Source organism: Aythya ferina (genome assembly GCF_964211825.1).
Source record: "Aythya ferina genome assembly, chromosome: 33".
NCBI lineage: Eukaryota > Metazoa > Chordata > Aves > Anseriformes > Anatidae > Aythya > Aythya ferina.
The window spans coordinates 674,401-701,641 of NC_140330.1; the positions used below are offsets into that span (position 1 = coordinate 674,401).

The 27,241-nt window shown below is 51.5% G+C and overlaps 1 protein-coding gene across 10 annotated transcripts in view; it reads left to right on the plus strand.

Annotated features, from left to right (window-relative positions):
* BRD4 (bromodomain containing 4) overlaps positions 1-27,241 on the plus strand; it is a 61,736-nt gene that overhangs the window by 14,217 nt on the left and 20,278 nt on the right. For 5 of the 10 annotated variants that reach the window (XM_084501785.1, XM_084501784.1, XM_084501776.1 and 2 more), the window contains 6 exons: positions 9,462-9,780; positions 10,976-11,113; positions 13,306-13,441; positions 17,810-18,093; positions 18,649-19,008; positions 21,159-21,287. In XM_084501785.1, coding sequence (XP_084357911.1) covers positions 9,496-9,780; positions 10,976-11,113; positions 13,306-13,441; positions 17,810-18,093; positions 18,649-19,008; positions 21,159-21,287 — 1,332 coding nt within the window. In that variant the 5' untranslated portion in view covers positions 9,462-9,495. Of the gene's footprint in view, positions 1-2,754; positions 2,784-8,296; positions 8,414-9,461; positions 9,781-10,975; positions 11,114-13,305; positions 13,442-17,809; positions 18,094-18,648; positions 19,009-21,158; positions 21,288-27,241 lie in introns of those variants that run through there. The other 5 variants (XM_084501779.1, XM_084501781.1, XM_084501782.1 and 2 more) reach the window with 2 other exon arrangements.

A 27,241-nucleotide genomic window follows, 5' to 3' on the forward strand; every position in this document is an offset into this window, starting at 1 on the left:
AGGAGCTGCAGTGGTGTGGGGCCAGGTTCCGTCCTGGTGGCTGTATTACATGGGGGGATTTCAGTCTGCCTCACTGACGGCAGGCAGGAGAGAAGGCTCGCAGGAGGGATAGGAGCAGCAGAGAGCTGTGAGGAGGGCGTGAGGGTGGTAAGAAGCTCCCCAACTGTGCCGTAAATCCAAATTATCCATCTCTGGCCATTTCTCTGGCATTTTAGAACATCAGACGCACCCTGGAGGTATCCAGCTGCCCCTCACGTACCCGTACACCTTGCATGCTTCTCCACCAAGGCTCTGAGCAGCTCTGGCTGCTGTCGAGCCCACACTGGCTGCTTCTTGCTCCTCTGGGTGTTTTGGGGTCCTTCTCTTGGGGTTGCTGCATCACCTGGCGCAGGAAAACGGGGCGCAGCCGTAACACCCCGCGGTGCCTCTTCTCCGAGAGCTCGCCGTCCCAGAATTGCTTTGTTTCTGGTAGTTTGCCATCAAAATGCTCGGTAATAAACGGAAAATTACCCCAGGTATCCAACTATTGTTGTTTCGTGACTTCAGCTTTAAAAGTTCCCGGTTGGCTTTGACACCTGAATACTTTGGCACCGTTGGAGTGGGAGGAATATTTACCGCCAGTCGCGTATGGTTACGGCCACGGCCCGGGCACGGCAAGCGATTGGCTTGCTCGAGTCTCCTGTGGGAAAGTCCATGTTTTAAATACGCATGCCAGCCATTCTGCGAATGCTCTGACCTTGGAGCTGCTTTTTTTTTTTTTTTTTTTTTTTTTTTGCTAGCGGGCAGCAAGAAGGAAAATAGGAAAAAGAAACCCTCGCTCTTTCCAGGAAAAGGAAAGGAACGTCTCTTGTAAAGGCTAGGCTGGCGCAGAGGGCATCACATCTCCTTCACTCGCCCTTTTCCTGGAGGGTAGGAAGAATATCTCCCTTGAGTCGTGTCTGGGGGGTGCTTCACACGCCAGCACTGGTGATTAGGGATGAGTGGAGCAGGCAAAAGCTGCTGCTCCTGAGCTGTGGGCTCAGCTCCCTGGTGGAAGGAGGGAGGAGCTGTCACTTGGCTGTGCTGAGGGCGTCTTGGTTCGCCGTGCTGGGTCTTTGTGAAGTCCAGCTCTGCTCCTGAGCCCCTGGTGCTGGTTTACAAGCGAACGCAGTTGCTTTTCACAAATGTTTTTGGTTGCTGGGATCATTCATTTTCAGGAGCAAATGGATCCCGTCCAGAGAATCGCCTTGGTAACTGAACGTGGGTGCAAAGAGGATCTGTTGGAGTTGTAAACTCAAATATGTAACCACGCCGAGCCAGGAAAAAAGCTGATAAAATATTCACTGCGACTTCTCTGCAGCGTGGCCCAAAAACTGCCTTAAAATTGTGAGGCCGTACCAAACGCAGCCTGCTTGTTTGGAACGCTTCTCGGCTCACAGGGGTGGTGGAAGCGAAAAGCAGCAGCGGGGTGGAGCCTGCTGTGCTGAGGAGGATGCTGGTGGCCATGCGGGCGAGGAAGGTCTCAGCTGTGAGCCGTCGCCTCGATTTCCTAATGCCCCATCTCTCCTCCAGTTGGTTTTGAAGCACTGGTGTTTGTGAGCCAGCTTGCCATGCGTGTGTCCTGCTCCAACATCCACCCTGAAGAGGTTTCTGTGGATCTTACACTGTGAAAAACCCAAACAAGTGACAAAAGCTGGGCTGGATGCGTGCTGCTGGACGTGGGGTTGGTGTAACTTAGCTCAGTAAGAGCTAATTCCTCTCTGGTCTCTCAGGTGTGGCAAAAGCTTTCCTTTTTCCTCTTTTTTTTTCCCCTTTTCTTCCAGCAAACTGGAGGCTCTTCGTGGCAGGGACCTCAGTGCTAAGCTGTGGGAGCTGTAGTGCAAAAAGCTGAGGATATTTAAGGTGATGCTGGGTGTGAACCCCCCACAGACCCCAGTTTGATGTTACCTCACTTCTGGAAGGCTGAGCATAGGCAAAGGCTTGCAGAGAAACAGCAGGGATGAGGAACGGACTGGAGGGAGGATTTTTTTTTTGGTTCCTGTTGCGTGTTTGTCCTGGAACAGAAGGGGAATCCCCAGCACTTGGGATGCAAGAAGAAATAAATCTTCCAGCAGTGAAACCTGCCATACTCAGGGCCCAGAACCGACCGGAGCAATTCAACGCCCGACCCCGAAGCTCACACCGAACGCGAGCGGCCAGCATCTCAGGCAGCCAGAAGCTGTGAAATTAAGCAGGAAACACTCAAATAACACCCGTGCACATCCAGGTAGCTGCCGAGGTCAGCGCCCACGTCGGCGAGCGAGCGAGGATTAGGGCTGCTAATAACAGCCTCCTGCAGCATGACCGCTGGAGCGGCTCCAGACAATGCAGTCTGCCCGGTGGCATGAATGCCGCTCTCCCCAGCTGCCTAAATCGGTCAGATGGAAAAGTAATCCTATTTGTGCTTCCCCACTGACACAGATTGCGTAATTAAAGTGGGGCAGATCTGCTGTGAATTTGAATTAACTTTCAGTGTATTCTTTTTTTTTTTGCTCCCTCGTTTATAACCGAGGTGGGATTGGAACTGTTTGGAGTTACGAAGGGCAGCCAATGTCCACCGCAAGCTGTTGCGTGAGGGTTTTGTGGTCTCGTAGCCTCCTGTTTCTGCAGGGCATCGCTGGGATCCTGTGGAAACCGAGCTGCACAGAGCTCCTCCAGGATAAGGGCTGCAAATGCTCAGATGCAACTAAATTCACTTAAATTGTGCTTTGCTGCCCGGAACGTGCTTCCTGCTCTGGAAACTGCACCACTGCAGACCAGAGGAGGTGAGAAGAGAGCCAGGGGGAGCTGCTGGATTGGGTCAGTGCAGGGATCTGGAGATCTCAGCAGTAAGGTCGTGGTGATGGTGGGAGACCTGCAGGCTCCAAACCTTCGCTCCTCAGCCTGCTGGGCTGAGCTCATGTCAGGTGAGGACGGCTGCCCTGTGGATTTGGTTAATCCATGGCAGAACCCAGCCTGCTCTGACGGCACTGTGGGTGTTTCTGAAGCCACTGGTAAGGCAGGAGCAAGAGGAGGAGGTTTTTCCACACCTGTACCAGGAGCATGGGGATTTGGCTCTGCCTGAGTAGTCTGGGGATAAATCAGTCTGATGTAGTTTGCTGGTACGTGAGGTGGGTGTCGCTGTGGCCTTGAGGAGAGTTGGGGAGTTCTGGACTGCTTGAAAAACCCTTGGCATTTATAAAACCCATGGCGTTTGTTTCAGGGATATTTTCAGAGCTGCCTTCAGGAGTGCTCTGCGTTATGGTTGTAGGGTCCTGGTGGCTAAACCCCAAAACACTGGGTTAATGGAGAACACGCTGCTTCCACCAGCTGCTGTGGGAAGTACAAATTTCCTCTAATATCCCAGCTGGGATATCAGTGGAGTTGGGTAATGACATCTAAAATGTTGAAAGAAGCTGCAGCAGTGACAGCTTCCCCCCTGCTGCCAGCAGCTGCATTATAAGGGTCTCTCAGTGTCAGATCAGTCATGCATCCCCTTCCTGGGCTCAGAGAGAGCAAAACCCTAAAAAAAAATACGGCAAAAAAACTCTCGTGTACCTGCGTGCTCACTGCAGATCAGCCTTTAGGGCTGAGTCATGGTGTTAAACCCTTGCTTACGGTCTCAGTGCAAGTGTTGCAGGGTGAGGTCAAACTTGGTCCTCTTCTGGCTTTCACCCTCTGAACGATGCTGGGAGCCAGTTTCCAAACTGAAACCAGGGTTTGGGCGTTGTGGTGCTCACAGCTGGCCCTGTGTGAGTTATTTCTGTCATCCTGCAGGGCTCCAGGGCACGATCAGCACTCGTGGGCTGGGGCATTGCCTCGGGCACGTAACCGGTGCTGTATTTTGGGAAAAACACTTGCTGGAAGGCACAAGCGGAGGTGAGAGGAGCAGAACTGCTTCTCCTTTCCTTCTGCTTAATAAAAAGAACCACCTTTAGTAAACTGACCACGGTTTGATCTTGATTTTTCCCTGTGTAGGAAGTTTGGGGTCTTAATAGAGATCAGTGGCTCAAAAAGAAGCCTTGGAGCTCACTTCAGGTGTTCTTCCTTTGTTGTGAATTGTCTGATGGGGCTAGAGGCTTGTCTCAAAGCTGCTGCTTTTCCCAAAGAGACATAACTTCTGGTCTTCTACCCTCTTCCAGCTTGCTATTGTAGTTCAGTTTACAGCACTTGCTAGCCAGTGCCCTGCTCCCTTTTCCCTGTCGAGTCCTGCAGAGTCAAGTGATTTCGGTGAGAGCATAGAAACCAACTTCTTTTCCAACCCCTGCATTCCCACCTGGAGAAGCTCCCTGCTTTCCCAAGCTGGGCTTTTATTGCTTTTATTTCTTCAGCCTCAGCTCCATGGTGCGGCCGATGCCCCGTTACCCCCGTGGGGGCGTCGTGGCTGAGTTCGGGGTGCTCTGCTTCTCCTAACGGGGCTGATCAGCATCTCCTGGGGCACTGCACAGCCCTGGGGTGGAACAGCCTGGTAGCTGTATGGGAGACACAGACCCCATCCATCTCCATCAGCATTTTACGAGGTCTCTGCAGTGTGCCCAGCTCCCTCCTTTGTTGCTGTCCACCCGGGGAACTTCGCCACTGAATTGTGGTGCAGGAGCCTCAACCCCAGCTCTGGTCGTGTCTTTGAGACAGAGCAGGAGGAGGGGAGGGAGAAATCCCTCTGCAGATGCTTTGCACATGCTTTTAAGCTGGTAGCCCAGCAGGTCCTTGAGGAACAAGTGCTCTCCCATCCATCCTTCCTTCCCCCTTTTTGGTGAGCTTGCACATAGGGGGAACAAAAATAACATTTATCAGCGTGGGAGCCGGGGGAGCGCATCTGAGGGCTTTTCAGCCGGAACTCGCAGCGTTGATTCGTTGGAAGATGGTTTCGGCAGGGAACACCATGTGCTGGGCACCAGGAGCCTGGTTTTTAATAACAGCAGCAGCAGCTGAGCATCCGTGTCCCAAAGGGGGGAAGTGGCTGCACTCGCACGGCAGCGTTCAAAGAGCATATGCAGGGATGTCAAACGCAACAGGCTGAAAACAGCCTCGAGGAGGCTGTAAAGCGAAGAATTGGGAAGTTAGGAAATATCCAGCTTGCCCTGTGCTGTTAAAGCTGGGCTCTCTGCCTTTCCTCTCGTGTATTTAAGGTGCTCATTACATGTGTTGATCCCCTCCTCCTGGCTCAGCAGGGCCAGAACTAAAGGGAGTGCTAGCCACCACAAATTCGATCGTTATTCCCATTGTTCCTTTCAGCTGCTGGATTTTGCAGCCCAGCCTTCTTTTGCAGGGCGTTTGTATGTAACATATCCTGGGCTGGGCTTCGTTGTACAGCCAAAACTGTGTGCTTTAGCTCTGGATCTCGGTTTGCTGTTCCCTTCACTCGTGCACCGCTCTGCACATTTGCTCCTCTCGTTTATTTTCTGTCTGTGCTTTTCCTGCACCACCACCCCGGGGCATGTACGTGCCTGCAGCAAAGCTGTCCTGAAGGCTGGGGCTTGGGCTGGGCGTGAGTCAGAAGTTTTAAATGCTGGCTTAGCTCCAGCAATTCCCTTCCTCTGTGTCCCCCCCTGGCTGAAACCTGGGTCTTTTTTGCTTTAAAACAACTTGGGTATGGCTTGGGAGCGATAAGGCAGGGCGGTGGAGGGACGTGGACTTGGCTCTGGGGTCTGCTGCCCTGCTTCGTGCGCGGGTGCCGGCAGTGAATCAGCGCTTTGGGGTGAGTCACGCCGCCGTCATGTGCGCTTCCAGCCAGGGACGAGGAGAACAAAGCCTGCAGGAGACGGCCTGAAACCGGAGCAGGGAGCACGGGCTCCTGCTGCTGCGCCTTCCCCTTTGAGCTACGGCTCCAATTCGGTCGCTGCTCTGTGCCACATCTGCTCCAGCTCGTCCTCGTGTGCATGGTGCAGTGGGATGCTCCACGAGACCACGCTGCCTTCCTCCTGCTGCTGAGTTGGGGGCATCTTAAACCTCACACATCATCTGAAAGCAGTGCTCACAGTACATTTTCCCCAAATCAGAGCTTGGGTGCTCTGCCAACAGCCCCAAACCTTGGGGCTGGTGATAGAAAACTGGCCCTGACCCACTGGGCTCGTTGGGGCAGGCACTGAGCTGCCAGCCAGGGCTGTGTTGGGGTGGCTGCTGTGACCAGGCGGTCATCCTCAGCCTGAGTTTTGCTTCTCCACCTTCTTCCTGAAGGCACTGCTCAAAATAAAACCCACTTTCTGCTTCGCTAGCACCCCCCCCGGGGGGGGCTAATGGCCTCAAAGGAACCCCTGTAAAAAACCTACAAGGTCGCTCTGCTGCTTTACAAGGCTCGTTTCTTTGGGGCTTTTGTAGAAGCTTAATTTATGGCCTATTTGTTTAGGCGGAGAGGAGGGAGGGGAAACATGCTGGAGTGCAGCCTGCTGGCTCTGCTTTGCCCCCTGCTGCCCTGTGTGTGGGTCTCAGAGTGTTTTTGGGGTTGGTCACTGCCATAACGGGAGCAATCCCTTTGGGATTTCGTCCTGCTCCTGGGCCTGCCCCCTCTGTTCATCACCCTCCTCCTGCTTTGGTCGGAGCCATCGCCCTTCCCACCTCGAGCAGCGCATGGCTAAGGAGCAGCAATGTGTGGATAAGGAGCAGCAGCGTCTTCCTTGCCTCTGCTGCCCTCTTGGAGCAGCTGCCCTACACCACTTGGGGTGTTTTTAGGGTGTTTTTCTGCCACCCTAGCCCTTCACAGCCCTTCCCTGGCCGAGCTTTTGCCAGCCTTTCAGTTCCCCAGTCACCTCCTCAAGCATTTCTTCCTTCCTCTGCTTCTCCCTGACAGCTTTGTCCTCGTGCAGGGTCTCTCTCCACCTTCCTCTTCCTTCCCAGCGCCTAAATTCTCTGGAACAATTTCCATCCTGCTTCCCTCGGCGGTGGGTGATGAAGAAAACCCTTCCCTGGGAGCTGGATCCCTGCCTCGGCGCAGCCTGGCACTACCCTCTGCCGGCTCCCGCGCCGCATTACAGCCCTGTCCTGGCTCCCAGGGCTGCCAGAAGAGGACAGAAAATCGTTTTTTTTTGCAGCCAGAGCTCAACAAACTCAACCACGTGGCTTGGGGGAGCGCGCACTACCCAAATTCGAGCCGCCCTGCGCTCGATAGCATCTTGCTGTGTGGCGGAGATGAAATGCAATCTGCCTCCCTTCGGGGAAATCAGGCTGGAATGCACGATGAGCTGATAAGCACAGAGCAAGGGGAGGAGAAGCTGCCTGCGATCTTCTTGCCCACTGGCCTGAAACAACCCTTCCCGGAAAGCCACCCAGCGCTCAGGGCCACTTTTCCTGCTGCGTGCTTCTCCTCATCTCATCCCCCCTTTATTTACCGCCACGTGTAAGCTTGTGGGGTGCTCTGGTGGCAGGAACATGGCAAGCATTGCTCCAGGTTTTCACAATGCCATAAATCACCGAGAAGGCACAGCGTGGAGTAAGGTGCTCTGCCTCTTAGCAAGGCGTCCTGCTCACAAAACGTTGTGGTGGTGATCCCTCGGGGAGTTCATCCTCTGTATAACTTATATTAGCACCCACAGCCCGAATTTATAATCGGTAATACAGGTTTCACCTCACTGGATGGTAAAGTTGGGGTTCACACCCTCCATCCTGCTGCTCTTCGCAGCTAACTGCGGGGACGGGGCTGCAGTCAGCTCTCCAGCATCGGTGTTCTGGGTCCAAGAACGTTCCCTGTCCCAATCCCTGTGTTGTTTTAGGGAGAGGTGGAAGCAGGACCTGACCACACGCAGCAGCACGGGTGATTCTGTGGTATTTGGGTAATAATGCAAGAGGAGAGACTCAAAGCATCCCTTAGTGGTGAGAGAGGGCGAAGGAAGGGTGGAAAGTAGTGCATTTCCAGCTAATGTGTTTAAAAAGTGCAACAGGAAGAAATTAAACCAGTTAGGATGTGTTTTCCCTCGTCTTTAAATAAAAATAAACCTTGGCTTCCTCTTACAGTTGGCTCTTGGAGAGCTGGTGTAATAGGGAACAAAAGGAAGACACCTGATTGTAGGTCTTGGGGTGATGAATTTGAGGAGGGAGCTTTCCAAAAAGGTGGAGGGTGCCCGGGGAAGCCTCAAAGAGCAGTGCCCGTTCCTTGTCCGCGTGTAGGTGTCTAAATGTTCGCAGTGATTGAACATCCAGGTGTCTGCGGGCTCCTTTGCTCTGCTGAGAGCCAAAAACGGGCGATTTGTGTAAAGAAAAATACAGTTCTCTGGAGGTAGCCTTCGTTTCTGATGCCTTCCGTTGATGCCTCAGATTAATTGCTTTGTTTGATGCCTCAGATTAATTGCTTTGTTTGTTTCATCAGATACCGTATCTAAAGGCATTTGTGCCTGAAGCCACGGAAGATAGATGGACAAGCCAAGCAACTTCTGACTCTGCATCATTTTCTGGGGCAAAGTTATATGGCAATGTATCCTACAAGGTAACGTAGCCCCTGCAGTGAGTAAAGAGGAATTCCTTTGGCTTGGCCGCTGGGTGATAGGGACAGTGCCTCACTCCTTCCCCACCACCCTCACATCCAACCCAGAGGGAGTCTCCCCCAAGATGGGTCCACGTTGTTACTGGCGATTCCTTCCTCAGCTTCCCCAGGTGTCACTCGAAACCGGTGAACAAAGCTCTCATTTAACTCAAGTCTTGCACAAAATGTGTTTTTGTCTTCTCTGATGGCTTAAAGTGTGCTATGTTGGCCCAGTGTGACGTTACTGTCACTTCTGGCTATGTGCACGGGAAGTGTTGTCCCTGGAGGGATGCCTTAGAGTCAGCAGAAATGTCTTTTTACCAATTTTTATCAACTTTCTGGTCTTCAGGACGACGTTAGAATTCCCTACTTCGAGCAGATAACATGCATGCCCCGCACAAGTGGGTCTGCCTGCTCTATAATTCAGCTGAAGCATGCCGGGGAAGTTTAACGCTCGCTTAAAAGAACAAATTGAGCAGCAAATTTGGGGGGAGCGGGCGTGGTGGTGGAGCTGGGAGGAGCTGCAGCGCTCTGGTGAGCTGAAATGGGGTAAAACTCAACGTGCTGTGCTCCTCCAGCCAGGGTGCTGTAACGAAGGGCTCGCTGGTGCTGCCTTAACTTCTCTGCTTGTGCAGACGAACCAAACCTTTCAAAAAAAAAACTGTTTTTTTTTTGGCTGGGGCTGAAACTCCATGTTCTGGGACACCTGCAGAGTGCTGGTGGGGGTTGTGCTCGTTTTAGCCTTGTAATTGAGAAAATTCAGTGAGGCCACGGCCGCTCCGGAGCCCTCACTGAGCAGAAACAAGGATACACGTCAGAATGCCCATTAGTACCCCAGAATCTAGAATCCTGACAGTGTTTGCTGGGTGCCCTTGGACACCGTGCCAGCATCCCCAGGCACCCGTGGTGCCTGAGCCAGCCTCTGAAAGTGCCCCGGGTTTGTTTTTAAGCAGCGCCTCGCCGTAAAAGCCAGCTGGGAAGTGACCCGTGTGCGGTGCCGTTGTTTTTGCAGGGTGTCTGGTGAGGAATGCAATGGGATCAATAGCATGTCTGCGGAGAGCGGCCCCGGGACGAGACTGAGAAACCTGCCGATGATGGGGGATGGACTGGAAGCCACCCAAATGTCTACGACGCAGGCGCAGGCGCAACCCCAGCAAGGCAGCACCGTCGGCGTCAACCCCCCTCCGCCAGAGACCTCCAACCCCAACAAGCCCAAGCGCCAGACCAACCAGCTGCAGTACCTGCTCAAGGTGGTGCTCAAGACGCTATGGAAGCACCAGTTTGCGTGGCCTTTCCAGCAGCCCGTGGACGCTGTCAAGCTGAACCTCCCTGTGAGTAGAGGTTGAGCGAGCAGCCCGAGTTTCCCCTCGCGTAACGGTGGGAGGAGCGGAACCGCGCGCGTCCGCCCTCCCTCCAAAATCTTTTAAGAAAAAAGCCCCGAGGGGCCAGACTTTGGGTGGTTCAGCTCCTGGTCTGGCTTTTACAATCAGGAGCAGCCCCTTCCTGGTTAGGGACAAAAGATGGTTAAGCAATAAATCCCTCAGCTCGGGTTCTGCCTTGCTGGTCCCGAAGCCCCCACCATGTGTGCCTTGTGCAGTTTGGTCCCTGTCCCTCCTGGGCAGGAGGATTTGGAGAGCAGAACCCAAGGAGCCAGCAAAAAGCACAATTTTGAGCCAGCTTCCTGTAGTAAATCACGACATCATATCTGCTGCGTGTCTGGATCCTGTTGGTTCCCACCAGAAGAGATTTGTTCCTCTCCAGAAGCTCTCCTTTGTATGACGTGCCTCTTTTTTTTTTGTAACCTGCTACAATAACGCCCACTTCTCATCTGTTTTACCTTGAAGATGTAATAAATATATAATCCATTGCCTGAGCATCAGGTGATTTAATTTCTGTGCAGTGGGAACAATCTCACGGCTGCATTGACAGATCGCTGGTTCTATAGCAACAGACTTTCAGCCCCTTTTTCTAAAACACGATGCCTAAAATAGAAACACCTTCCCGTGTATTATCTGGATGCACTTAACAGGCTCGAAGTAAATCTGATTTCCCCGCTCCTCTGTCTGTTACTGCATCAGGCGTGTGACCTGTTGCGAAGGGTCATTTGTTTCAGGTTTTGGGAATCTGCTTGGCTCTGTTACAGCCCAGAAACTCACTTTCTGTGCTTTTTTGTGCCTCTGTCTGCTGAAGGGTAAATTACTCGCCAGTGAGGCTGCTGTGCTGAGTTACAAACACCTTGCTCCAGCACAGCAAAACCACTGATAGCCTGTTTTACCTTTTCCTACCCACAGCAGACTGGGATACAGGCTAAAAAGTGTTTTGTGGGGTTTTGCCTAATGTTTAATTATAAATCACAGCTGGAAATTAGCTGGTGGGGGCTAAAAAAAAATAAAAATTGAGGAGGGATGGGGAGGAGGGAGCTGGGTTTGGAGAATCTAATCCAGGTGGGCTCCATGCTGGTCGAGATGTCCGTGGTGGTGATGTTTTTGGGTGCCACGCTGACTCGTGCCTCTTTGCCCTTTGCAGGATTATTATAAGATTATTAAAACTCCTATGGATATGGGAACAATAAAGAAACGCTTGGAGAATAACTACTACTGGAACGCTCAAGAATGTATCCAGGACTTCAACACGATGTTTACAAATTGCTACATCTACAATAAGGTACGAGAAGTTTCTGAAAATGTATTTTCTGTGGGAATCCTCCGTTCTCATTGTACCAGCTCAGAAATGCTTGCATTTGTATTTCTAATGGTCCTTAAAGGGAACACCGAGATCGGTTTCTTTAGAAAAACAAAGGGGATTAAGCTGGTGGTAGTTCAGGCACATCTGTCTTGTGCAGAGAAGCAAGGCAGGGACAGAGCTGGCTTAGCAGCATTCCCTCACAAAAGAATCAGTGGAGACAAACAGGTCAGATGTAGTTTGTTTTACAAATCGCTTTTAAAAAAGGAAAAAGAAATACTTTTTCTTGGGATATGACTTGAGCAGAGCCACAAGTGTGATCAGACAAATACTTGGAAGCAGCCTTGTAGGTCTGTCTGTCCTCCTTATTTTCTGTAGCTTTGTTAGAAAGCCATCTGGGTGGTGTGAAACCCTGAAGTGTGATGGTGGAGAACAAAAAAACATCGATATTCAGAGCAGTGTGTTGGGTTTTGCTGTGCCTGGCTCTGGCCTCGCAATGCACTGTAGAAGATTTCCTTCCAGACCAAGAAACAGCTTTGTAAACACTTGTGCAGATGTCTGGGGTGCAGGAAGGAGCATCTCGAGCAGGGTGTTTGCCACAAATGGTGGTGGTGTTATCAGAGACCAAGTGGTTTTGGTACTCCAGGAAGATGGGGAATCATCAGATTCTCCAAGACTGAAACGGGCAGATGTCAGCTGCACTGAGCACAGGAGAGGCAGCTCGTTACCGTGCTGAGTAACACGAGAACAGCAAACACAAACCACAAGTTTACTGCTGGCTTCAAAACAAAAGGCAGGGAGGTGTGGTCAGAGCGCCAGGCTTTCCTCCAGCGTTCCCTGCCTGCCTCCATCCTTCCCACGGCTTGCCTGAGCGGCTCAGTTCCCTTTCGGTTCCTGCTCTTCTGTTTCTCCCAGGTCTCATCTCTGGCCCTCAGCCTCTCCGTGTTGCTTCACCCCTGCATGTTTTGACCTTTTTCTCCTCCTCCCCTCAGAAACGTTGCACAAGACCTTGTCCTACTTTGCTCCCAGTGCACCGTCGTTAGCAGAAGTGCTAACGAAGTGCTAATGGCAGCAGCTCCCGTGGTTCCTTTCCTCCATCCTTGATTACCCAAAGTCACTTCTTTCTGTGCTCCTCTGTCCGTAATGACTACTACAGGCCACTTCTCCAGGTTTGCACACCACCCACACTCTCTTTAACCACATAACAACTTCTGACCCTTACATGACTGGGCATGTTTGACTTTCTTTGGGTTTAATGGTTTTTTTCGGTCTTGTTATGGTCCTTCAAAATCATGCCCTTGGCCTTTGCCTTTTCCGCTTTGAGCCAGCACGATGCAACTTGAGTGGGGCTCTTGGAGGCTTCAAATTATTCTCACACACTTCCTTATTCTTTGCTGCCACACACTTCCACGTTTTCCCTGCTTTCCCCTTGCTTTTCCCCTGATAACCCCAGTCTTCCCAGTTCTCCGTTGGCCTCCCCTGGCCAGTCTGTCCCATCAGCAAGTGCAGTTTTAACTGTCCTTGTGCTGATCCACGGGGCTGGGGCTGTCTTTTCTTGTTCATTCATCATCTTCTCATCAATCCAGGCTCTTGTTCTCTTGTCGCATGCCCTTCCCTCGCTGCCTCTTTTTCTCACTGTCGGCAAAACAAGGCAAAAAGACTTCAGACCAAGATCCAGTGCTTGTTTCTCCCACTCTTCCCCTCCGTTGGCCCTCCTCCCTCTGTTCAGAAAGCAGTCGGTGCTACAGGCAGGTGAGGTCAGCTCACTCCAAAGTGTATCTGGTTGTGCTCTGTGTTAGCTCCCTGCCCATCCCCTGCTCTAAAATGCTTTAGGGCAAGGACTCTTCTGTATGTTGAGACTCGGGGCAGTATCCCAACAGAAATGGCGCAAAGAAAGGTAGAGATGCTCTAAAGTAAGGCTCCGGGAATTACTCAGCTGGGAAATGGTAAGGATTACAGCATCCAGCCTGAGTTTCACATCTCTCCTTTGTCTCACAAAAGTTGTTCTGAAATGTTTCTCTTTCTCTTTTCTTTAATTTGCGGTTACGATTAATGTTAAATGGAGAAAAGCATGAGCAAAATCTTCAAAGCAACGTTGATTTGTTTAGATTCTAGCAGTCCTCTCTTTGTAGATATGTGCCTTGCCTAATTTATTGTATCTGTTATTCATCCAGCCAGGAGATGACATAGTCTTAATGGCAGAAGCTCTAGAAAAGCTTTTCCTGCAGAAAATCTCCGAAATGACCCAGGAGGAAACTGAAATCGTTATAGCCCAGACAAAAGGAAGAGGACGCGCGCGGAAGGAAGCAGGTACGCTGCTCGCCCTGCCGTTGCATCGCGTTTGCCATTAAGCCATGCTCACTTCCACACCGTGTGTCATGACCTTAAGTCCCCACATACGGACCTGGCTCATCCTGCTTAAATTGGGATGTTTAATTGAGGGGTGAAAGCCCACCAGGGCTCCACGGGCTGGCTGCGGTCATCGGTGCTCACAGGGTGCCTTGCTCTGTGGAGTAGGGGCCTCGAGAGGGATCTCGAGCTGGGGGGGAAGGAGCGTGGCCACCCAAGGCTCTCTCATGTGTGCGTGAGACTCTTGTTGGTGAAAAGGAAGGGCTCTGCGGTGTCTTGAGACTCCCTGGCCTGTGGCTTCTTTCCTTTTTGGGGGGCAGAGGAGTGCTGGGGACAGTTTTGGCAGTGATCAGAGCACTGCTGAGGCACCCGCGTGGCTGGGAGCAGTGAAAGGTCGTTGTTCCCCGCCTGCCCAGCAAGGTGAAAAGCTGAGAACCAGAGTCAAAATATTTCAGTTGTACGGGCAGGAAGCTGAGGGGGATTACGAAATACCACTCTCAGTGCCTCTAGGGTAAATGACAGCTGTTAAAGTAAAGGAGCAGCACGCACGCTGCCCTATCAGATCTCTGAGTTTTACACTGCTTTCCCTGTACCTCCGGATGTACTCAGTGTTGTAAAACAAAGCCGCGTTCTGCCCAACAAGAATCGGTGACTGCAGAACTGAGAATTGAGGTTGAGAAGCTGCAGCTAAAGAATGATGACTGGGAAACGAAGGCTTTGCAGCGATGGGAATCCTCACGTGGGCAGCAGCGGAAACCAGTTGCAAGCATCCTGACGCACTGACGTTCTCCTTGCACACACGCAGACTCCTTTGAGTTGCAGTTTTCGTAGTTTGTTCCTTAATTTTGCGGTGATTGTGGACACACTGTGTGTGTTGGCACTAAAATAACTCGGCGTCCTTTGAAAGGATGCGTTGCCACATGCGCTAGTCCCTGAAGTGGAGTTCACTTTGTGCAGACCTGCCTCTGCTCCCCTAAAATCCCAGCTGAGCCCTTTTTTGGGGGCTACTCCCATTTTCCAACCTGTAGCTGAACTTCGGCCAGGGTGAAATTCCAGCCCAAACGCTTGAGGCCCTGCACAAAACTGAACTCTGCAGCATCTTGAAAGCCATTTAAAAGTTACAAATTGATAAAATTACATTCTGTGGTTTTGTCTGTGTACATCTTAAGACTTAATGATATATTTTTTTGTTTGTTTTTTGAAGCTTTTTTTCCTGGATTAGTAAATTATGGGACCAAAAGGTCCCATTGTTCTCATCCAGTCCAGTCCTCTGCCTGCTACGTAGTGTGAAAGAGTAGCACCAACACCGCCTCGCTTAGAAGTCTGTCTTGTAGAAGAACATCTAAAATAGAGTGGAAAAAAAAATCTCTAGTGGCGCTTTTGAGGAGTTTGCTAGCTAGTTGCCACGTTACATATTTTTCGTAATATGTCTCTGCTCTAAACCCTGAACCGCTGTCTCCTCTTTAAGTAACTTTGTTCTATTGAAGGCTCCCGTGTTTTCAAATCTGTGTTCTCCGTAATAACCGGCTTCTCTTGCTATAAGGAATGTTTCCAATCTTTTAGTCCTCCTTTACAGCTCTTCTATGAACCCTCTCCAGTTTTTCACATAAATAACTGTGGACACCATAACTGGACATAGATGTGACTGCTACTAGAATACTGTGCCAAAAGCAGAGGTAAAATAGCCTTCCGATTCCCCTGTTTACACCTCAGGGATTTCATTAGTTCATTTTTGGCCATAACATCACCCCAAGAGCTCAGCTTCAACCGATTACCCACCATGACCCCATAGTCTCTTCCCGACGCAGAGCGAGACGTCCATCCAGCGGGGCCGCGCCGCGTGCCTCGGCCTGCCAAGGCGCCAGATCATTCATAACGGGGCTGAAAGCATCCCGGCCATGACCGATCTCAGCGGCACCCCCATCCGAAAGCATGTTCACTTGGGTTTGGAGATCCAGCTCTTGAGTTAACATGTCTCATGTCGACCTTGTGCCATCCTCATTTCTCTGACCAAAACCGCTGTGCCATACCGAGGCGATTGCTTTATCAAAGTGTCACGCGCAGGAGAACGCCATTGGAGAGCTTGCAGTGGCACCAAAAAGCTGCTCAGCTGCTTTGCTCCCATTTATTTACTGTCCGTTAGCTTGTGTGAGCATCCCTTAACCTTTCTGGACTGCTTTGTGCTGTGAACCTTCGTGGCAGTCCCGATCCTTCCTCAGCCTCGCTGTCAGACTGATGGTGCTGCGATCAAACGGGCCGTTTTCTGAGGTTTTGAGTGAAAAGCAGCATTGGCGGCCCAGGGAGCTCCATGGGCAGCCCTCAGAGGGCACCAGGGAGTGTAGAAGCCAAAGTCTGACCTCAGGGGTTGCTGTTGGAGCTGCTGTGCCATCAGCAGCAGTACTTCCTAAGTCCCTTCAGCCTTTTCTGCTTGTTGGTTGTCGTCTTTTCATACCGAAGGGACTTACCTTAGGTGTCTTTTTTGCCGAAAACACCGAAAGAAAAAAAAAAGTCACAAATTCTAACATCTGGAACTGCTTTAATCATCGGGGCTTTATGCGTTTTTCCTTCCCTTTGCAGTTTTCCTCTGCTTTCCACTAACACGCCTTCACTGCTAGCAGCTCCTTGGCCACAGGGAGCAGATTTGGAAGCTGACTGATGGATTTTTTCCTGCACGAGACGTGTGACCCGAACACAATCGTTTGCATTTGAGATTTTTTATTGCTTTTTTTTTTTTTTTTTGGCACTCTCCCCCATTTCTCTCTACCCTGTTATCGCGTTCTGACCACATGGGCAAGGAGAAGCGATGCCACTCGCTGAGGACGTGTGCTCTGTGAGCTCAGCTCACATCAGAGCCTTCGCCTCTTGTTGTACGAGCTCTGCTTCAGCTCGGGGACTGGTGGGTTCAAAACATGATGGAAAAATGATGCCTACCAGGGTTTTTGTGAAATAACCCGTTTGCGTTAGGAACTTCTGCGAGGCAGGAGGCGGATCGTGTCCGCTCTACCTGGACATACCGCTGCCCAGCTGCCCTCAATCATATCTGTGAGTAGCACATGCGCTGGAGGACGCGCTGTCACTTCCCAAAGCTCGTTCCTGGTCCTGGCAAAGCACAGGAGCGTGGTCATGGCTCTGCTAGGAGCTGAAAGCTCCCAGGTTTGTGCTGCCAGCAGGCTACGGTTTCTTTTTTGCGGATGTAAGCTCAGCATCTCGCCCGTTACCACGCCACATTTCTCCGGTGGGATCGCAGCCGCTGCAGCTCCCGGGAGCAGGTCTGGCTGCAGCTCTTTTCTTAACAAAAGCATTTTGGGGACAGCCCTGGAAGGTCAGCTGGGTGGTCCAAAAGGCACGATACGGTGAGCACCCGCTGACGTATCCCTCATGGGAGATTCTCCCCGGTGAAAGAGCAGCCAAAACCCAGTCCTTCTGGATGGGTACAGCTCAAGAGCCTGGCTTTCCCTTGGGCATACGACTTCAAGGCCTCTCAGAGGGCCGTTTGATACCTGGCAGGAGGTGCTCCTGTAATAATGAGCCGCTGCTACCAAACCTCCTGCGGGACTGGGGACTTGGGGCTGGATCTGGCTTTGCTGATGCCTCCATCTCGCGCTGCGTCCCAGCCAAGCATTGCTGCTCGGAGGGCGTTTCTCAACGCCTTCCACTGAAGAGTTTGGAAACTTACTGGGAGCTTTGCCCTGCAAAGAGGCAGCAGCTCCGGTCTTCCCCGGTGCCAGGGCCAGCGCTGACGTTTCCTGCTTTCCTGTCTGGTGTCTGAACCTCTGTGGTTGCTCTGTGTTTGATGTGATCTAGCGATGAGTTTGCTTCCTAGCCATCAGGAGAGATTTCCCTAGGATGGAAGGGGTTTGGAGGAGTTGAGCCACCAACCAGTAAGAGACTCCTGCTCTCGATAACAGAGCATGGTTTGGCTCCAAAATTAGAGTCAAGAACCATTGCCTAGGACAAAAGGGTAGGCAGGGGAAGATGATAACGCTCAGCTCCATACCCTGCCTCCCCAAAATCTTGTGTAAGGAGAAGGGGAAGAGAGGAGAACGCCTTTGGCCTGGTCCTTGGTCCTTTGCTGAAGTGGTTTTGGTACAGTTAGGTCCTGAGTTTCTTCACCATTTCACCTAGCAAGCTGTACAAATACTTCTCATTAAGGAAAACGTGATGATTGTTTGTCCCTGACTGGTTGCTCAAGAACAGGATCTGCAAAGTATTAATTATCTAACGAGCAATACTGCTTTAAGTGGCGAGCGCTCCTTGTGAAACATTGTTTTCCCGTTAAAGTGATTAAGTTGGAAGCGAGAAGCAACGCTTTTTCTTTTCTTTTGGCAGTGACATCCAAGCCAGGATCATCGACGGTACAGAATGCGACCCAGGCGGCGTCCCCGGCGCAGACGCAGGCTCCGCAGCAGAACCTCCAGTCCGCGCAGACGACTCATTCCTTCCCTTCTGTCACCCCCGACCTTATCGTCCAGATGCCAGTAATGACGATGGTGCCTCCTCAGCCTCCTGCGCCGCCTCCACCGGCCCCCCAGGCCCCCGCTCCGCCGGCCCCGGCCCCCCAGCCCATCCAGCCTCACCCTCCCGTCATCCCCACACCCGCTCAGCCCGTGAAGGTGAGTGGTTCCTACGGTTGGGACTCGGGATCGGGGTGGTTTGGTGCCTCAGCTGGGTAGGAAGAGCTGCAGCGCCGGTGTCTGTGCCATGTCTCCACTGCTGGAGTTTAATTTGAAGGCAAACGACCACAATTTGGTCAAAAGATTCCTGTTTGGAAAAGGCTTCCTCCTCTCTGTTGAGTAGAAAAGGAGCTTGTGGGGGGACCCCTTTTAGACACAAGTTAGCCAGCACAAATTCCACCCAGCCTCGCGTGGAATTCATCCTCTTGAAACCTTCCTTATTTAAGCCCTACGTGACTCAGGACAAAATCTCAGCTTACTGAAGTGACTCACGCTCTTGACCTTTCTTGGTACTACAGAGCTAATCCGCGTGGTGTTCTGCAGAGCTCGGTGCAGACAGACAGTATCTCAAGTATTTAGGGAAAGCCTTCCAACTTCCACCCCGTAGCACTGCCTCTGTGCGGCAGCTTGAGCCTGGGTCGTGCTACGAGGAGCACAACTCAGTTGAAGACAACGTACGGCCCTTGGTAATCCTGATTTCTTTCTTGCTTGTAGACGAAAAAAGGAGTGAAGAGGAAAGCAGACACCACAACACCGACGACCATTGACCCAATTCATGAATCCTCATCGCTGCCTGCTGAACCCAAGTCCACCAAGCTGGGGCCGCGGAGGGAAAGCAGCCGACCGGTGAAGCCCCCGAAGAAGGACGTCCCAGATTCCCAGCAGCACATGGTAGAGAAGAGTAGCAAAGTGTCCGAGCAGTTAAAATACTGCAGCGGCATCATCAAAGAGATGTTTGCCAAGAAGCACGCTGCCTACGCCTGGCCCTTCTACAAGCCTGTGGATGTAGAAGCACTGGGACTGCACGACTATTGCGATATCATTAAACATCCCATGGATCTGAGCACCATCAAAGTAAGCTCAGCTTCGCGGGAGGTGTGGGGAGGTCGGGGGCTTGGCGGGGCATGGATCACACAGGAGATGATGCCTGCACGCCCAGCACCTTCAGATGTCTGCCAGGCTTTTTTCAGCCCTGGGTTTCTTGTACATTTGGTCCCTCTTGTTTGCCTGTAATCATGACATTTGGAAAAAAAAAAACAAACAACCCATCATCCTTCCAGAAGGGCTCTTAGGAAACGCTTGCCTGTTTTGTTCTGTTTTGTTTTGTTTTTTATATAGAAAATTTCCATGACTGTCTAAATCTACGCTTTCTGTTCTTAGCCCAGGAGATGGCCTCAGAGAGCATAAATTACACTAATAAGGGAATTGGATTTAAAACAAAACATTTTGTATTCTCTTAAAATAAGGGCCCGTGTTCCTGAAGGTGTCTGAATCAGCCTTCTGTTCAGCAGAGGTAGGTTCTGCTGCCGATAGGCTGGCGTCATGGATTTGAGAAATGTGTCTTCAAAGTAACCCACATTTGCACTTGAAGCATTAATTCATTATTTACAAGCCTTTTACTTCTCAGCTCTGTGATGAACTCACCTGCAAGCAGCTAAAGCTTAGGGCCGAGTCCTGCTTCACCCAATTTGGGATTGCATTTTACAACGAGAGGAGGGAATTCTTCCTTCCCGCAGCCTTCTCCTTACTGAGGTTATGCCAGGTCTGTGTGGGGATTTCAGCTCTTCCTTCGCTGTTGCGCTCAAACCATTTTGCTGAAGGGTGACTTAGGAGCATGTTTCTCTTCCCTCCTGTTCCGTCGAAGGAGTTGCAGTGGCAAAAAAACATTTTCAGCCTCGCATTTGGGATCTTTCTGAGCCAGAGCTTGGGAATGCGTTATGAAATTCTTTGCTTTGGCTCAGTAATGCAAGCACGGTCCAGGCTGATAGGCACATACCGTGCTGCCCAGAGTAATTGCCACCTGGCTGCGTGAAATGAATTGCTGATGCTGGCTCCGGGCGCCGGTGGCCAGATGTTTCCCCTCTGCAAGCGCGCCATCAGCTTCGGCTTCCCTCTTGGCAAGCGCAGCAGAGCAGCAAGCGAGCCCTCGGGGCTGTGCTCTCCTCGTCTCCAGCGGACAAAAACCGAGTCCATCAGCAGATGGTGCAGGCAAGTGTTGATAAATCAAGATCTTCACGCTCCTTGGCTTCGTACCTTGGCGCTCACGTCCCGTTCAGTAATACACAGAGGCTCATTTCCAGCCGTGAAGCTTTGTAGCTCAGGATGCTTGCCCTCTGACGGACAGCAGGCTGCAGGGCTGCCTTGCAGAACCCCCCAGCGCTGCAAACAGAGCGCTGGTGGTATCGCCCTGCGCCTGTCTGAGCTCACCCTTGGCAGACATCACCGAGACAGCTGCTCGGCTTTCTCCGTTTGCTTGTTTTCAAGTTCAGCTCCTCTTTCCCAGAGAGTGCGTGAGATCTGCGCGGGGCATGGGAAGCCTCCGTGCTCAGCTGGCGTCGCCCAGTGCTCCCGGCTGGATGCAGCACCATCATTTCAGCCTCTGCCAGAGGCATTAGAGCAGATCTGGTTCCTCCTAGGTCAGGTGTCGGCATCCCACTCTGCAGATGTCGGCTTTCTTCCAGGGTAGGGAGGCTAGATGGCAAGCTTGGGAACCCCAAAAAGTAGGCAAGGCAATTGAATCCTGTCCGCTGAGTCTTAGCCTCGATCAAAGCTCCTTTTTCAGCTGGCTCTTGAGCACAACCAGCTCTTCCTCCCAGGGAATCCATCTGAGCAGAGCTGGTTTTTGCTAATAAATGGCCTTGGGGGTGCGCGTGGAGGTTTAGTGCCTGTAGGCCAGACAGTGTCAGGGTTCAGTGGGTGATCCTGGCTGCGAGCACTGCTTCTCTGATACATCCAGCACCAGCATTCGTTGTCATCTGAAGGGGGCCTGAAGGGCACATCGTCCCCTCTTGAACACACCCTGAGTTATCCTTAAAGATGCCCCCAGTCTGCTCCTTTATTTTTGTCAACCTGGTGCGATTCTTCCTTATTTGTCCCAGTGCAGGGAGAGGCTTGGGCTTCCCGAGCCTCCACGGGTGCCACGGTGCTGTGTGCGTTCACTTAATTGGCTTATTGCATTTACGCCCTTAATAGCTGAAAGTTCCTTTTTCTCCCCTCCTTTCTAGTCTAAACTGGAGAACCGGGAATACAGAGATGCTCAGGAATTTGCAGCCGATGTGCGATTGATGTTTTCCAACTGCTACAAGTACAACCCCGCCGATCACGAGGTGGTGGCGATGGCACGGAAGCTGCAGGTAAGAACCGCGTCGCACGGCCACCTTCAGTTCCCAATGATTGCCTGCGTCTTCCTTTCCTAATTGCTCTGGCACAATTCATAGAATCATAGAATCATAGAATATCCTGAGTTGGAAGGGACCCTTAAGGATCATCAAGTCCAACTCTTGACACCGCACAGGTCTACCCAAAAGTTCAGACCATGTGACTAAGTGCACAGTCCAATCTCTTCTTAAATTCAGACAGGCTCGGTGCAGTGACCACTTCCCTGGGGAGCGTGTTCCAGTGTGCAACCACCCTCTCTGTGAAGAACCCCCTCCTGATGTCAAGCCTAAATTTCCCCTGCCTCAGCTTAACCCCGTTCCCGCGGGTCCTGTCACTGGTGTTATTGGAGAAAAGGTCTCCTGCCTCTCGACACCCCTTTACGAGGAAGTTGTAGACTGTGATGAGGTCTCCCCTCAGCCTCCTCTTCTCCAGGCTGAACAGGCCCAGTGACCTCAGCCGTTCCTCGTACGTCTTCCCCTCCAGGCCTTTCACCATCTTCGTAGCCCTCCTCTGGACACTCTCCAACAGTTTCATGTCCTTTTTATACTGTGGTGCCCAGAACTGCACACAGTACTCGAGGTGAGGCCGCACCAGCGCAGAGTAGAGCAGGACAATCACCTCCCTTGACCTACTAGTGATGCTGTGCTTGATGCACCCCAGGACACGGTTGGCCCTCGTGGCTGCCAGGGCACACTGCTGGCTCATATTCAACTTGCTGTCTACCACGACCCCCAGATCCCTCTCTTCTAGGCTGCTCTCCAGCGTCTCATCGCCCAGTCTGTACGTGCAGCCAGGGTTTCCCCGTCCCAGGTGCAGGACCCGGCACTTGCTCTTATTGAACTTCATGCGGTTGGTGATCGCCCAGCTCTCCAACCTGTCCAGATCCCTCTGCAAGGCCTTTACGCCCTCATTTGAGTCCACTACTCAATTGGTGCATCATCTCCCAAAAACATAAAGAAACAGCATAAAATAACAAAAAACATAAAGAAATGCCAGCATGGTAAGCAAATCTCGCTGTGGAAGCGATAGGAGTGGGCTGACTCAGCCCGATTTGTAATTGCCTCATTAAACTATTTTGTTTCGTAGCATCTTTTTCTTGTCCTCTTCTCTTTTTGATAAAGGAGTGGGAAGAAAAGTAAGGCTCTGAAACGTGTCTTTCCTCCTTGAGAAACCTGTAGAGAAAATAGGGATCGTACCCCCTTCTTGGTGCAGTCGTTGTAGGCACCTTTTTGATCATCCTTACAGTGAAGTTTTATACTCCACTTGCTCCTGCAACGTTTGTAATGAATAGTGTAGCTGAAAAAGAAGCCACATGCGTTGAGCAATGTTTTTGCTTGATGCAAAAACTGCTATTCCAAAAAAAAAACAAAAACAAACAAACAAAAAACCCAATCTGGGTTCGCTTGTTTCACTTCAGTTCAGAAGCACGTCGCTCCCGTAGGTCTGAGCGACCCCAAGCTCTTTTCAGGAGCTGTGCAAAAGCTTCTCTTAGCAGTGGTTCTTCACTGAGAGCCCTCGGCTGCTCCTGCTTTGCATGTTTAACCCAAGCATTTCGACAGCTTTCACTGAGAAACACGTGGGGATTCCCTGTCTCTCTGTTTTCAGGCAGGTCTTTCACTTAAATGCTGATTTCTCCCCCGTTTTTGCTTTCTGAGGGTTGTGGGTACAGCTTTCGTTTCCTAAAACTTCCTGCTGTCTGTCTCTTGGTCCCTCCTGCATAACTTCAGCGTGTTAAACCCGACCCAAACTGAGCAGCAGGAGGCTTTCAGGTGCAGAAACCTCCCAAAAGCTGCGTGGAAACATGTGCCTGTAGCAGGAGGAGGATGCAGGATGGGCTCAGCGGGGCTTGTTCACAGCACACAAGGTCCTGGCTGGATGGGATGAGAAGCGTGCAAGGACACCAGGGCTACAGCTGCTGGGAGGCTTTGTTCATGTGCTCATCATCACCGTGGGGCTTGCTGGAAGGATTCAGCAGCAGCTTCAGCATGGAAGGGCACAAAGCACCGGCTTCTTTCTTAGCAAGATAACACAGCGTCATCAGAAAAAGCCCTGCGGAGATTTTTGCTGTTTACAGTTCTTGCCATCCCTGCACAAGAAAAGCTGAACTCGAGCTGAATGGAGCGGAGGGACTATTTGAATGACAAGGCGTTGGGGTCTCGCTGTATGAAAGGAGGAAAAAACAAAACAAAACAAAACAAAAAAACAACGTGGCTTGCTTTTAAGCTTCAGAAAGCAGGGATCTGATTTACATCAGAAAACGCCAGAGCTGGGAAAAACTTGAAGGACATGAGATTCAGGGAGAGGAAAAAAAAAAAAGTAGAAACTGGATATTAATAGCTTTGGGCTGGGTCTGTAATGATTACAGAGTAGTTTCTAGAGGAAGTAATAGGAGAAGAATGCTTCCAGATTGTTCCTGGCTCTGTGTAAACTCCTGTGTCCGGTGCCCAAGGCTAACATCTAGATTTTAATGGGGATGTTCCCAAACCTTTCACACTTTGCACTGGAGCAGCCTTTTCTCTCCTCTTAATGGCACGGCGGCCGTCAGGAAATCGTAAAATCACTAGAAATCCCTGGGAATTGGTTGGCCCCTGAGAGGTTTCATCAAGTTTAGGGTCAATATTCCCTCATGATGCTTCTGTAAAATCAGCTCTGGGCTGGTTGAATTTGAGATAAACACACACGGAGTTAAATGTGTGTTTCAGCACACTTCTGATGTGAAATTTGTAGCATTCAGCATCTGTTGGTGGTGTGTTTTTTTCCCCCTTTGGATTCTGTGGTTGGTAGACGGCTGAAAAACACGATGCTCACCCTCTGGCCACTCATTCTCTTGTTTTGGTCTGGCGAAGTACTTCACAGCCACTTCAAGTGGCGTCCTAAAGCGTTTTCTAACCAGCAGCAGAAGGAACCGGCCAGATCTGATCTGAAATTCTGGTCACTGTTGTCGCAGGCTGCAGAGCTGTAAAGAGCTGCGCAGAAACTTGAGACTTTTCTTTCTCTCACCCCGTCCTATGGGGAAAGTCCTCAGCAGCCGACACTGCCAGGTGATACCCCGTGGAGGCAATAAAGGACACATTAAGCTCTTTGCAACCGGGATTTTATTCACCTGAGTCAGCCCCGCGGGCAGGCTCAGGAGCCCATCCCTGCCTGGAGCCACTTGGGAAACTCTTTTCCCAACGCAAAGATGAAAATCTTGCTTTTTGAATGCAACGCCACGACCGTGTGGTGGTGGCCGACAGGGAAAATGTCCCCGTGGCTGCTTTGTAAAGCTGATTTTTATGTTCTGCAGGTCGGAGCCGGTTACTTCAGCTCCTTGCATTCCCTCGGGGTTAATAGCTTGTCTTTTCACCCTCCTTGTGTGGCTGTGTGTAAATCCCCAAAAGTGGATTTCAGGAGAACTCCTCACTGGTGTTTGTGGCTCTTGGAGCTCCTGTTGCGATAGGGGTGGGTGCCAAAGCTCAGGCAGCTGGGCTAGCAGCTCTCCCTTCGCCTGCACCCTGTGCAGAGAACTCATTTCGGGTGGAAAGGAGCCAAACAAGTGAGCGAGGTTTCTGGAGCACTGCTGAGGTTTGGAAACCAGGCTGAGGATGCAAGTCTGGGCACGGGTTAGCGAGTTACCATCAGCCAGGAGCGCCGGGCGTTGCTTAACAGATAGCCCTGGTTCTGCCCACTCGAGCTATTTACCTGTCCTTGCATCAGCCTCTGAATTAACCCTGTCCGAATCTCTCTGTTCCCACTTTCTGCTTGGAAGCTGATTTTCGATGAATTTTGGTGTGAACAGGAGCTCGAGCTCCCTCGCGGTGGTTGTGCCACTCGAGCGTGGAGCTGGGAATTGTGCATTAAGCAGCCGAGGGGGCCAAAACAAATCCCTCTGCTTGCAGTCACAGCCCCAGGCACCGCCTTTGTCCTGGTTGATGTTTGTCCAAGCGAGGACAGGCCGGTGGCACCGGGGATTTGCATGGCAGTAAGAATCCCTGATCACAAAGACATTAATTAGGCTGTTACTTGCTTCCTCGTTAGGAGTGCTAGGGGGTTTTCCAAACGCTGAGGGCTTTTCATAACCCAAGTGCTTCTGAACTGATTGATGGTTTTTAACTTTGCTCAACTGGATTTCAGATCAACCTTCCTGAGTGTTAAATGGAAAACTAGACAGGCAAAAAGAGCTGGGAAGTTCTTATTCCTGACCCTAAAGAGTTCAGAAATTGTATGTGAGCAGTGTTTTAGCATTGGCTGCCGGCGGTAACGAAGCACCGGACTTTCTGGTTCATGGCAAGCAGTAATTAGTTTGTAAACACACATTAAGTGCAGTGACTCAGCGCCTTGAAGCACTGCAGCTCGTTGCAGGGGGAGGGAAGTGACAAGCACTCTCGCACGCCTCTGTCGTGCTGCAAGCCATCTGAAAGCTCTCCTTTTCCTCGACTGTGTGCTCCGCAGCACTTTGTGCTTGCAGTGCAGCAAGGGAAGCAATTCCTTCCCCTTCCAGCCTTTCTGGCTCCTTTTGTGGGAGCAGAGAAGAGAATTTGGCATTTCTGCCAGTAGATGGAAGCAGCGAAACAACATCTGCAGCGCCCAAAGCATGCACTAAACAGAGGCACAGGAGGTTCAGGACGGAGAAATGCCTCCCAGCAGCGCTCCACCTGCACAAAATGAAGAAGGAGGGACGAACAAAGGAGCTCAGGGAAATGCTGAGCCAGCTTTAAGCACCACCAGGTCCTTAAACGAACAGTGAGGACGAGCCTGACCTGAAAGTCTTGGAAGCCTTGGGGCTGAAGAAGGTTGCTCCTCGTGTGCGAGCATCTCATGCGCTCAGGTGTGGGCTGCAGGGAGAGGGAATCCACTTGTTGTCTGTGCTCAGTGGGCTTGGTGGAAAAACATCTCCTGTTCAAAGGTGTCACAGGTCCGTGGGTGTGCTTAATAGCTGCTTTGCAAGGCGCTGGAGTCCTCGTGCTTAAAGTCAGCTCGGCGTTGGAGCGGTGGATTTGATGTCACCGGGCGTTTGACTTGCTAGAGGGTTTTTAATAAGTCCCAGAAATCTGCATCGATTTGCGTGCAGCTAATGTTTATGGTCTGCTGGGGCGTAGAAGGAAGCTGTGGAGCTTGGGTGGCGGGTTCCTGCTCGGCGCCACGCACCCAGGACACGGAGAATGTCGCCTCCTTTCCTTCCTACATAAAAACGGGGAAAACAAATGAGTTCCCGAAGCTGCTTCGTTGGCTCCTCTGCTTCCCAGCTCAGCATCGCTCCCTGCAAAGCCCCGAGGCTCAGCTGGATCCCCTCCTGGGAGCTCCTCTTCTCCTTGGGGGGCTCCAGAAGGAGCCTGGAGTGACCAGCAGAGCTCTTGCGGAGCTGCCTGGCTTCTAAATAAGTAAAAGCAGGGGAGCTGAGCCCATTTTCAGGTCTCACTTGCCCAAAATGTGGCATTTTTTCTGCAAGTGCTTCTCCCATCACGAGGCAGTTCAGGTGGCAACCTGCCCCGTCGAGGGGAGCACCCAGGGTCAAAACCAGCTCTTTTTCAGTTGCTTTGGCAGCGTGGGCGTGTACGAAACAGTCGGATTGATGTGAAACAACTCAGGGATCACAACCTTGGCTGGAAGCGTGGCATCCAGATTAAAATCTAACCCAGGTGGCACTTGTTCTGGGAAACTCGACGAGAAAACAAGACTGGGAGAGGTGTGGGTGTAGGATGGGACAGAGAGGACCCTGCTGCAGTGGGAGCAGCACCCACAACTGGTCCCTGCCTCCTGCTGTGGCCCCGGTCCCTAAGGGATCACTGGTGGCTTCACCTCGGGTACCGGGAGCGAAACGGCGTGAGCACACACAGCCTTTCACTGGAACTGCCTCGATAAGAAACACAATCAGCCTTTCACTCCTTATCTCGCTGGCTTGTCTTTGGTTTAAATTAAAGCGGATCTTAATCGGGCTTTAGAGCAAAAC